This window comes from Musa acuminata, chromosome BXJ3-11 (assembly GCF_036884655.1).
Source record: "Musa acuminata AAA Group cultivar baxijiao chromosome BXJ3-11, Cavendish_Baxijiao_AAA, whole genome shotgun sequence".
Taxonomy (NCBI): Eukaryota; Viridiplantae; Streptophyta; class Magnoliopsida; order Zingiberales; family Musaceae; genus Musa; species Musa acuminata.
This window is the reverse complement of record NC_088359.1, coordinates 27,540,711-27,553,359: the sequence shown is the minus strand read 5'-3', so window position 1 is coordinate 27,553,359 and position 12,649 is coordinate 27,540,711. Positions and strand designations below refer to the sequence as shown.

The 12,649-nt window shown below is 36.3% G+C and overlaps 1 protein-coding gene and 4 non-coding genes across 5 annotated transcripts; all 5 read right to left on the bottom strand.

The window, feature by feature from the left end:
• Positions 1 to 89: 89 nt before the first annotated feature.
• LOC135653459 (small nucleolar RNA Z199) lies at positions 90 to 168 on the bottom strand. Its single transcript, XR_010502423.1, has one exon. It is a non-coding gene; the product is annotated as a small nucleolar RNA Z199 (small nucleolar RNA).
• Positions 169 to 657: 489 nt separating this feature from the next.
• On the bottom strand, positions 658 to 755 carry LOC135653462 (small nucleolar RNA R64/Z200 family). The gene has a single exon (XR_010502426.1). It is a non-coding gene; the product is annotated as a small nucleolar RNA R64/Z200 family (small nucleolar RNA).
• Positions 756 to 845: 90 nt separating this feature from the next.
• LOC135653458 (small nucleolar RNA SNORD18) lies at positions 846 to 919 on the bottom strand. The gene has a single exon (XR_010502422.1). It is a non-coding gene; the product is annotated as a small nucleolar RNA SNORD18 (small nucleolar RNA).
• A 91-nt stretch (positions 920 to 1,010) lies between these two features.
• LOC135653460 (small nucleolar RNA Z199) lies at positions 1,011 to 1,091 on the bottom strand. The gene has a single exon (XR_010502424.1). It is a non-coding gene; the product is annotated as a small nucleolar RNA Z199 (small nucleolar RNA).
• Positions 1,092 to 2,044: 953 nt separating this feature from the next.
• On the bottom strand, positions 2,045 to 9,824 carry LOC135652584 (ras-related protein RABC2a-like). The gene is made up of 6 exons (XM_065173615.1): positions 9,461 to 9,824; positions 7,454 to 7,522; positions 5,350 to 5,415; positions 4,151 to 4,272; positions 3,523 to 3,651; positions 2,045 to 2,406 (listed from the first exon to the last, which is right to left on the bottom strand). The coding sequence occupies exons 1-6, from the start codon at positions 9,600 to 9,602 to the stop codon at positions 2,299 to 2,301; spliced, it is 636 nt and encodes a 211-aa protein (XP_065029687.1). The 5' UTR covers positions 9,603 to 9,824; the 3' UTR covers positions 2,045 to 2,298.
• Between the last annotated feature and the right edge of the window lie 2,825 nt (positions 9,825 to 12,649).

Genomic DNA, 12,649 nt, shown 5'->3' with positions numbered 1-12,649 from the left:
CAATAACAAGAATCGTAAACGGAAGCACTACATCTACTAGAACCAGAACACTAGCAACAACAAACACAATACGAAAGCGAACGAGGACGTATCATCAGAGACTTAAATACAACGAATCATGGAGAAGTATTCCCATCATATTGTTGCAGTTTCCTCATCACTTGATCCGAACAAACATGCCTTGAGATAGATCGAAAACATATCGAAACCTGAGGGGGCAAACGAAACGAAAACTAGATGAAGCTGACAGAAAGGCGGCGATGGCGACAACGAATTCAGTCGTCGCAGTGATCGAGGCCGAGCAGAACTGCTTGCCGGCAGCCCCTTTTTATAGACAGGGGAAAGGTCTTTCTTACAAACTTGCAACAAAAGTCGACAGATACATCGGCTTCAATAAGAAAAATAGCTTATTTAAATAAATTTCAAATAAGAACATGAATCAGTCCCTCAAAAAATATTGTGATCTGCCGATCTCTAACTGATAAAATCATCTTCAATGAGCACAGAAAATGAATAATTTCTTTTTTTCTGTACGTAGCCTAATTCGCACGCAGAACCCACTCAAGATCACTCAGGTCGACACACATCAACAGCGTCCTCAAAATGCATAAGAAATCCATAAGACAAATTCTAATGGAGTTGCGGTGAAAAAGAAATAGATGGCTCAGAAGAATGAAATGGCTTCTCATCGATACTCGAGGTATCTCTGAAGTCTGACATGCGAAGATTCCATTTCAAGATTCATCATACCATCAAATAGGAAGAACGGAGAAAATTTGCTAAGCGAAAAATAAGCAAATAAACAGAAAAACGAAGAAGAGTTAGCAGCCATAAACGAGTTCTGTGGGATCAGAATTGGTAAAGGAGTATCAGTCACCATGTAATCAGAAACACGGACCAACTAATATCATCATGTCCCATCTGAATGAAATGGCAAGAAACACGAACGAAATCACTGAATATACAAATCACAACAGATACGATCTGAAACCCGACGACGAGGGTAAGGAGGTACCATCGGAAACTCAAATACGAGGAATCATGGAGAGGTATCTCCATCAAATTGTTGCAGTTTTCTCATCACTTGATCCAAACTAACACGGCTCGAGATAGATCGTAACCCGCGGAGACAATCTAAAATAAAAACGGATAAAAATGAGAGAGCTGGCGGCGAAGGCGACGAAGAAGTCAGCCGAAGCGGCGATCGAGGGCGAGGAAAGTGAATATGGGCAGCCGCTTTTATAGATGGTGGAAGAAACCCTAAACCCTAAACATTCGTCCGCGTCTCCCTCCATCGCATCTGAGCCGTTCATTGGTTGACAGTCTAAGTCTAATCCTCGCATTTGATTCGTTTGTGTATAAACCCAAAGTTCTTGATAGATACTGACTCTAATAGTTATAAATACGTTTCGCAATATATTTACATTCTTAATATATATTTAAAAAATTTAAAAATTATCTAATTATAAAATATTTTAAATATTTGAAAAAATATATATTTAAATTATACTTTCTTTTAGTATTTATTCAAAAATAAATACATATTTTTTAGTTAAGATAAATATATATAATATGATTAAAAAATTTATATGATTTAAATATATAATAAATATAACTATAAAAATAAATATAAAAAATTTTCAAAATAAATAAATTAAATTTCATCTAATAGAATAAGAAAGAACTGCCAACCGTTAAACAAAAAAGGATAAATTTTTATAATCTTGTATTTTAGATAATATCACAGATACTTTGAGAAATTTAAATATATTTATTATCATCTCACAAATAATGTTGAAATGATAATGCTACCTATGATAGCATCAACATTTGTACAAGAATAACATCAACATTTGAATCTTTTGTCTCTATATCAAATATAATTTAAAAATTATCAAATAATAATTCATATTTAAAATATACATTAAGTCCTCAATTTACATTTTAAACGTATTCCCAAACGTAAAAATAGGATCACGAAACAATTCCTCTACAAACAATATGTCATAAGTTTTAAAAACAAACATATTATGGATCTGTGAACTAATAAGCAAACTGATAAAATCATATCATCAAATAGCACACCCAAAAAAAATATTCATTCTTTTCTGTACACAGCCTAACTTCCTACCTCATAACCCACTCAAGATCACTCGGGCTGATACACATCAACAGTGCAAAAGATGAACTGATACAACTCATTTACAAACTTAAAAAAGCACCTTAAGGAGGACAAAGTGATACAATTGGTCTTCACCTGCTTCATTGCTCAGAGGAGTATACTCCAGGTAGTAAAAATCATGAGCAACAGCCTCCTTGGTGTGCATGTTGTTCCTGTTTTTGTTTCAGAATATTCCTTTTAACTGGAACTGATCCTTCCTCCACCAGTTTAGGAACTTCCATAATCTAAAAAGAGTAGAATAGCTTCAAATTTGTAATCCTCAATGCATAATATTTGACAATTCAGAGCTTCAAATGGAATAAGAAGAATCTAATTGTTGGTGACCGGAGACAGACTAAGGTAATTTTACAGAGATATCAAAGAGGACAACTTAGCTTTACATGGATACTATGTTGCGAAAAATTATGGATGGTGTTGAATGTAGGATAGTGGTGACTACATTTCATATACCATAGGTGTCGAGAAGATCTACATTCCATCAGTGGTAAGCAAGCAAGCAAAAAGATCATGAGAATCAAATATTGTTAAGTAGGAACTTTGACAGCTCAGTCGGTTGAACTTTGTTATGTATGGCAAGCAGAGGTACCAGCCAGACATTCAAAGATGCTACATTGAAAGTCTGATGACAGTTTAGCTCAAGATTAGACTGATGGTAAGAAAAAAGGATGGTGATTACTGCAACAGACAGAATAGTTGTTATACAGACTGCTCTTCAATTATCCAGATGTATCTTCTTATATTCAACTTTGTGGCCACCAGCAGGCTTTTTCAAAACAAACATTCATGTGCTTTTATGAATTAAAATAGATTTAGCAATACTTCTTATCAAAGTAAGAGACTTACACCAAAAGAAGAAGAAGCTTGTTTGATTGTAATATACAGCGATAGGAGGTCATTGTAATAAAACAATTAAAAGCATAGTAGAGGATCAATTCTACTATTACTTCCTAGTTCATACAATAGTTATCTAGGTCAGGGTTCAGTATGGTGTGTGGCACAAGGGCAGAATGTGGTATGGTACATTTCCCAGTATGTAGGCTGAAATTTGGGAAACCCAAGCTGATTAAAACCTGACGTTGGACTGTGATTAGACATGATCACCACAGGATTGGGTCTGCCAAAGCAAAATTTGAACCCGACTAGGATTTCAGGTCAAACTGATGTTTACAGGTAGGCCAACTTAAAAAAGTGAACAAACTTACACGTACCATACGGTTTTCATATTCTCGTCAGCTACAAGATTCTTCATCGGATCATACTTACAGTCTATGCAGTTCTTAAATATCTCAATTTTTTGCTGGATGAAAACAAATGGTTGTATTCATTGGATAGAAGAGTACCTTCAATGCCAGTTCTTCAAAACATTTCTCCACATTGGCTCTTGTTTTTGCACTGCACTCAATAAACAAACACCCATACTCATTGGCAAAGGCAATCCCCTCTTCTCTGGTCACCATCCTATCAGCCTCCTAAAAGGTTCTAATAGAAATGGTTAGTCATGCAAAGAAAAAAACCATGCAAGATAAACCTAGTTTTTTTTCTAATGTTTTAGGCATGTACTGTTTTACTGATAGGTTGATCCTATTTGATAGTAGCTTAACATAGAGATGTTTAGCTGAACAGAATCTTTTAGTAAAGCAGATAGCTTCAATGTATCATCTACTAGTCTGCAAACCTCTTAAGTGGTTAAAAGCAAGATGCATTATCATGGTAACTTTCTGATTCTCATACTCAAACAACGAATTGCTAATTAATTAAAATCATCAAATAAAGTCCAAATATAAAGTTCAGAAACAATGCTTTTGACTTGTACAATATGGTGAATATTCACTGGAAAGTTGAAAGCCACTATAAGATGCTACTTAATCTAAAAAGTTCATTAACACATTCAACAGTTGTACAAAGAAAAAAATAAGCTGCAAACAGGACAGAAGCAACAATGGCAAGCACTTGAAGAGCAGAAGTAACCTTGTCAACTTTATTTCCAACAAGCACTTTGACACAGTTGCGGTTTGTTGAGTATAATTCTACTTCCTTGACCCATACATCAGCCAGATTGGTAAAAGTCTCTCGCTTTGTCACATCATAAACTAACAGAACAAATAAATAAGTTAATTCTTCTGCATTTGTAGCATGTATAAAGGAAAATCACCGAACCTACATTAAGAAACCTAAATACAGGCAGTTGAAAGCAGCAAAAAAAATCAGCCATAAAATTTAAATGTGATAGATAATTGCTAACATCCAAAGCATATTGCACACTAAATTTATGGAATCAATAGAAGGAACTTTAATGGGTCACGAGCAGGGTGCATGAGTGCTGAAGATGGAGGTTCATCACAAAGTAAATACACTAGGACGAAAAGCAAAACATGTGTGCATGCTGAGAGTAAAAGGCACCCAAAATCCACAGCAGAAGCAAATTGTGATTGAACAGCACATTATACCTCTCTTATATATCTATTAATCTTCTTAACATTTTAAGTGTCTAAAGAAAATTTGATCCACAATGCTACAAGTTTTTTCATACAAACAATAAGCAGGTATGTCTTAAATAATACAAATTAATGTTAAAACAGAAAATAAGAAATGTAGTACTAGACTATTGGATAAGGGCAACTTGCTAAATCAGTTAGCAGACTGTAGATCTGAATCTATGTCATCTTAAATAGTAATGTCAATGTGTTAGGTGGTGAAAATACAATTACATAAATTAATGTTAAAACAGATCACAAGTAAAATAGTAGTAAATAATTGCTCAACCAATTAGCATACTGCAGATCAGTGTTAGGAGGTTAAAATACAAATGTTGAGTTAAAAAATTATGCTACAGAAAAAATGAAAAATAATGAACACAAGACAGTTAAATATCTCCATGATAGTAACTCTAGTTGTGTGTCACAGGAACCCAATTTTGCAAAAAAGAACTTTTGAGTGGAAACAAAATAGAATACTTAACAGATTAGAAATATATCATATGTTTGCATGCAAGCCATGAAGCATTAATGAATGGTAGTAACATTTGCATACAAGCCATTCAAGAATAATTATATAAATTCTAAAAGATAAAGAAAAAAGTCTATATACATTGGTAATATAGCAGGTAAAAAGAATAAACAACTATTCCAATGTACAATGAAATAAAATGTCTGAAACAAGTCACTGACCGAGAATTATTCCTTGAGAACCTCTATAATAAGAACTAGTCAATGTCCTAAACCTCTCCTGTCCAGCTGCAATACATGTACAAATGGTTTTAGGAGAATAGGATAATTGAACAAAATATTAAATGTATCAGCAATATGGGCAATAAACTCAACAATATGCAGATTCATAGTTATCCCCTTAGAAAAACCACATCACTATATGCAGAAGAAACATGCCATCTTTCCTATAATGTTTCCTATAAAAAAAATTTCACAAGCAACATAAGGATATTAATCAAGAACCTGCAGAAAATATCTAAGATATTCCATTTACAATGGCTGTTATGTAAATAAATAAGTCCAAACTTAACGGAATGATCAATGCAAGTAATTATGCATATGAGCTTGTAGTGGATAATTCTATGATAAGGCTCTAATTGTGAAGTGATGTAACCAAATTAATGTCTTAGGATCCAAAAATGATGGATACAGAAAAGACAAGGGACTGATAGAACAAATTTCAACATGCAATATATAATCGACAATTACCTCAGTCTGCCTGGCAAATAAGTAGATGCCATGGGACTTGAATATTTGAAGACGTGCATTTCAGAGAGAGATGTATGCTATTGCTAGACAGTGGAGCTACAATACAAAAGTGAGTAAGTCATGAAAGATCTTGAAGGCCCTTATGTTAGGCGTTAGCTAAAGGACTGTCTAACTAGACTGATAATTGGACCTAAACTATGGACCCCTCAAAGAGTATCTATTGTGCTCTGGGACAATATATGGACTCTGTAGAAGAATTCTTCTTCTCTGAGGAAAGAAGATAAAGGGAATGCCAATAGATAAAAGTATTCATTTTCCTCTTCTTTTTTGGTTAAAGCCAAAAATTGGGCCAGAGATGAAGCAAAACATGAGAACTGACTAAAGACAACTCTTTCTCTGCTTCTTCATCTTCTTTTGATCCTCTGTCCTCATCTCTCTACATTGTGTTCCAGTTGTGATCATCAATTGAATCATAGGGATCATAAATGTAGTCAAGGTACTTAAAAGGTCATGCTGATCTTACCTGATGCTAAACACATTTAAAGGGATGGTCTGGGCCATGTTTCAATATTTCTAGCTAGGTATGCATAGGGTCATTCGGTGGCTCCCTTCCAAACCGATAAAATCCATTCCATTTCTATAAGGTATAAGTCAGACCAGCGTTTTATGGTACAAAATGTAAGCCAAGAATGTTGCATATGCACGAATGATATTGTTAGAGCCAAAAATTGGGCCAGAGATGAAGCTAAACATGAGAACTGACTAAAGACAACTCTTTCTCTGCTTCTTCATCTTCTTTTGATCCTCTGTCCTCATCTCTCTACATTGTGTTCCAGTTGTGATCATCAATTGAATCATAGGGATCATAAATGCTGTCAAGGTACTTAAAAGGTCATGCTGATCTTACCTGATGCTAAACACGTTTAAAGGGATGGTCTGGACCATGTTTCAATATTTCTAGGTAGGTATGCATAGGTTCATTCGATGGCTCCCTTCCAAACCGATAAAATTCATTCCATTTCTATAAGGTATAAGTCAGACCACCGTTTTATGGTACAAAATGTAAGCCAAGAATGTTGCATATGCACAAATGATATTGTTATCTTCTGCTAATTTTTCTAGGTTTTCTTGCAAGTTTTTCTCTTGCCTAGGGTTGCCTTGGTCAATGATCTGACAGTAAACCACATTTTTGAACTTAAATGTTTTATAATGCCAGTAATGTTCATTAAATAATCTATACTAGAAAAAAGTGCAAAAAAAGAATTGACAAATGTACAAAATCCACTTTTTGCAAGAATTTCATATAATAGTTTCATGATAGTAGTGGCACAGTGCAAAACGAAGAAACCTGTCTTCCACAAATCCAGTCTGTTATTTGTATGTGTTTCATGTGCTAAGATGCATTACCTGTTAACATTTTCACTTTTTCTTGAACAGAGGATCAATAGCTACATAGCAAATGTTCATCAAGCAATTGTTAAAAGCATGCTAAAGTGATGGTTTACTAGCTACGAAGTAGGTAATAGTGGAAGAGAATAATAACAAAATTTTCAACTTCAAAGATGTTCTCATTTACCAGTGTCCCATATCGTCAGCTTCAACTTCTCATCACCAACAGCAAGATGCTTGATTTTAAAATCGACACCTATTAACAAATAAAAAAGAAAACATATAAAAACAAGACAAACAAGGTGAAAAATTTTGAACCACAAAGGCATTAACACAGATGCCTCCAGAATCACTGATATAAAATGGTTGCCCTAATTAACCTTTGCAACATATGTCCAAAATTAATAAATCACTAAAAATTCAAATTTTAATGTATTTTCAAAACTGAAAAACATTAATTGTGTAGTTGAAAATAGCCCCTCTCTGCAGATGCCCAAAAAAATCAACAGAAGCAAATGGTACTTGATTAATCAAACAAAGATCAGGTTATCCCCAATTTTGATGTACATTCCAGATCAAACATCACTGGGAACACCAAATCAGCAATTTGCAAGCAAGAATGAGACTTAGGAAACTTCCAAATAGATACATGCATGTAGAAGAATAGATTCAAATGAGTCATACAGATAATTAAGATGAAACCAGCATTTACATTTTGATGATGGTCCAACCATTACAAAGTTTTGCAAACTTACATCTTTCACTCGTACCATGTTAATCTGATCAAAATCTCACAAGAAAAAACTTTGCTACCTTGTCAGGACATTACTAAATAATTCGTAGTCCAGTTCTTAGCTACATGAATCAAGACTGGAGTGAAAATCCATGAAAGACTACATAAAAATATCTAAAGAAACTGAAGGCCTGAAAGGGTAAGAAGGACCTTGTCAGGACATTCAGATGTCATCAAACAATTAAAAGATCAACCTGTGTTAATGCAAATTTAGAACAAATTCATTAGAGATCCAGAGAAATATAACCGTCAAATGCTTGTTTTCTTTCTAGTTTATTATCAAAGAAGTAGCAATAGGAAAGACAGCCTCAAGAAGCAGTTATAGCATTAGCAAACAGCTGCAATGCATGAGCAGGTTTCTGAGGATGTTGATGTCAGCAAGAAATTCCCACCAAACCTTTTCATTTTCAAAAGAATTGACATAATTGTCATGAATTCATAGACATGAATGTTACTTTGCAAGCAATGGCAGGACAAAGGGTGACTGTATAAATAGCAACACTTTTGTACTGATGCACAAGACACACAATGTTCATAAGACCATGAAGGCCCATTGCTAAAATTTCTTCGAGTGAACTTTTCTTTTTCTAGTTAACATCGTTACCAAAGGAACAAGCAAAATAAATCACAACTAGTTGTGAACTAAAAATTGGTTTAGTAGTTGGTACTTATTGTTCTCTGGCTACTTCAAAACCACATGACAAATAAATCCCCTCTTCTACCACTTAAGCTTCCACACTTTTCAACATAACAGTTAAAGATGGATAAATTCACCGAATTAGTATGAGACAGCAATTATATCAAGGTGTATCAAAACCCTTTCACACGATTAAAGATCTTACATAATTGTTTTTGCAGATTGTGAAAGAAATAAGTAATGTCCATCACAAAGTCATTACTAAAAATGGGCAAAAAACAGATGCCTATACAAATAAAATAAAATAAAAATAAGACAATCCTCGGCTCAGCTACCCGAATCCATGCTTGACCATCAACATATAGACTTGCTTCATTTTCGGGTCATGCAAAAAATAATCACTATGATCAAGAACTGATATCATAGCATCTCTTTTCTTTCTTTATTTTTTTCTTGAATGACACTCATTTTTTCATGGTTCCAGATCGAGCGTGCAAGTCCAAAGTCACCTACACCGTTAACTGTAGTTTACTGGGTCAGTCACAAGCACGATTCCTTACCCTCAAAGTTCTGGTAGAGCCGAATCAGCTTCAGTCATGGCGATCGTGTTAATGAACAGAACAACCATTAAGAATAACAAAGAAATATTTCAGAAAATAAAAATAAAAATAAAAAATCATTAAATATTTCAAAATCTGCAAGACAACTCATCCTTCCCGAACACAATCCAAGAAGCATCTAGAACAGGGCAGAGGGAAGCGCACCGATGGTGGGGGAGAGATCGTCCGCGAGGTGGTTGGAGATGAAAGAGACGAGGAGGCTGCTCTTGCCCACCCCGGAGTCCCCGATCAAGAGTATCTTGAAGGCGTAATCGTACCCATGCCCCGGCCCCGACGACGAACCCATCAAAGATTCACCCCGAGATTCCGATCTCTCTCTCTCTCTCTCTCTCACGGTGATGATGAGAGCCACCGGAAGTAAGGAAGCGAGAAAACGAAGAAAAAAGAATGGAGCAGTTGGGGGTGAAGACGAGAGGAGAGAATGGAAAGAGGGAGAGCAGAGAGAGAAGGGGGAGAGGCCGGGGGGATGCTTCGGCAGGCCGCGGCCGACAGCCAAATGGCCGCTTTAGTGCGCTCACAGTGCTTTTATTAATATTAATAAGAATATTATTATTATTGCTCTTCTTCTTTCTCTCTTCTCGTTACGTCCGAAACCGCCACCTCCCCCTCCCTTTCTCTCTCGAAGTCCGTCTACGCCAACGCCGTTCCATTCGGCGTGTCCTTCCAATCAATGCAGTCTCACGCCGTTATCCTCTGGCCGACTTGCGAAATAAGACAAAGATACAAAAAAAAAATATTATAATTATATATTATATATTTTAAAAAAATTAATACTAATTATATATTATTTTTATAGTTAACTATATTTAGTATCTTAATTTTTATATTTATATTCTTATACTTATCAAAATAAATTATATAATCTTGTTTCTTCTTGTATCATCGACTCAAGCGACGAAAATACCATAAGATTTATCACGGAGTACATGTTGATTTTACCTCACTTTGATTTAATATTAAGATATTTTCATCAAATGACGATATAAAAAATTAATATTAAATATTTTTATTTTTATAAATATTTTTTTCTATAAAAATTAATTATATAGATAATTTATAATTAGTTAAAAAAATTATTAAAATATTATATTTATTATTATTATTGTACAAAGTGGCTCAAAATTCTGGGTATGTCTCTGAGACACTTAAATCAAAGAGTATGGAAAGGGTTAAGAATAAATAGTAGGTAAGGAAATGGAGATCATCGTAATAAACATGTTGTGGTGCGGGTGGATCTGTCAGCTATGATGTCCCATCATGAGTGTAGTTTTACTATATCCCAGAAAGAGTACTTGAAAGCTCGATGAGCTCACATTTCTCCGCTAAGGTGGGTCCGGTGGTCTAAACATGCATCATTGTTGCCGAGCGCATCCACCCAGATCGGCGGGCAACGCTTTGGCTTCAAACGACGAGTCGTTTGAGACATGACAACCTCAGAAGTTGCTTTTGTAGCTCGCAAGATAAAACCATCTGTCACCGTCTCGGTTGGGCCACCCAGTCGTTTCCAAGACGATGTTGGCTTCCAAGGGATCCATCCGGCACTGTTCTTGTGTGTCACCCCAGTCGCAGGATAGATGAAGGATTCAAATCTCAGGTTTATGGATCGATATCACACCATAATAAAATCAATTTAATATTATTTTTTTCAAAAAAATTATAAATATAATAAAATTATAAATATATAAAAATATTTATTGAGATTGTATTAGTCGATCGTGGTATAAAGTGGTACGTGAAAATATCATATATATTATTTAATATTATCAATTGAATAGTTGTACATAAAATCATCTCCGCAGACATTACAGGAGGTTAGTAGCATTTGATATGAAAGCTGGGATTTAAATCTTTTGAGATAATATTTTTATTTGTGTTAGTGAACAAATGTGTCGTGGCTTGTGAGTCAGCACGACCTGATCCACGGGTCAATGTCGAGAGTCTTCTGTCGGTTGAGTTGGATGTCGAGGTTGATCAAGCCCTCACGATGGGGTGTTGATCAGCGTTCCTTGGTGTGCCGATCCGAGCATCGTGTATGCTAGGCTGCGTCTCTCCTTCTCTGGGGTGGTTGGCAGCTCGTCTTCATGAGGTAACCGTGTTTTCCTACAAAAATGGCCCTCGTCGGAATCACCTAACGAGGCCCCTCCGACGAGCAAGTCAATCGAGTGATCAATTAATTTTTTATCCCCCACCCCGTTCCTGGATCAGGTCAGGGGTATTTCATACCTGCGTGCGGGAATTGGTCGGGCCCTGGTCCGACATGGTCGTTGACTCTGGGGGCGGAACAACCTCTCTGACGAGATGATGTCTTCGGGGGTGCTTGAGCGGCAGCAGACGACACTGCCCTAACAGCAGACGGCACTGCCCTCAGCTCTTGGGGTGATCGGACCGCACAGTCGCACCGTTGGAGCTTGACGTGACGTGCACCCTTTGCTTCGGAAGGCATACGATGTCACGTCGATCTTCAACTTTTGTCGGTGATTCACGTAGAGCCAAAACACGTCCTATCAATTTATAAGGATTGTACTGTTGGATATCATCCAAAAATATTCTTTTAACCGATTAAAATTACAACTCAGATCTAAAGATGAGAAGAACCGGATGGTGTTTTGATATTTGTCTCACACTGCATTGTTTATGATGCAAGGAAACGGGAGGGCAGCTGTTGGGGTCTCACCAACCGCCGAGGGAGACCCGGGAGCCGGTCGCCTTATCCATTCCTACATCCCCGCCCGCTCGCTCGCTCGCCGGCCGGGGAGTGTGTGTGGGGTGTTGTTTTCCTGGGTTGGTGAGGGAGACAGCAAAAGGCGCGAGGTAGTTGGGCTACGTGGCCCGTCCACCCACATGATCTCGAAACCGGAAGTACTAAAAGGCATAAGACAACGTCACGTGACTCCATGGGATGGCGGGAGACCGGCCCCGTCATTTCCTACTAAATCTAAAACTTTGGTATTTTGCTGGACCAGATCAGTACCACCCTTGTCGTTCCCCATCCCTCCCTTTTTATTTTTTTCTATGGCAAGATTTTATATTTATATATGTACGGTTAATTTTTATTAAAATATTTTTTTATTTTTTTAAAGTACTTTCTTTTTATTTTATTTCCGTGAAACACTCCCTATCTTATAAAGAATAAGATTACTATTATATGATCGACTACCGTGAGACCTTTATATACTTGTATTCGAGACATCAAGAGACTCAAGATTACGAGGCCCTCAAGCCAAAAATCGACAATGATAATAAGAAAGGAGGAATAAACACTCCTATGCTAAAAGATTTATTTGTTACTATTCTTATACCACCGGGGTTTATGTTGACCATCTAAGCAAAGAA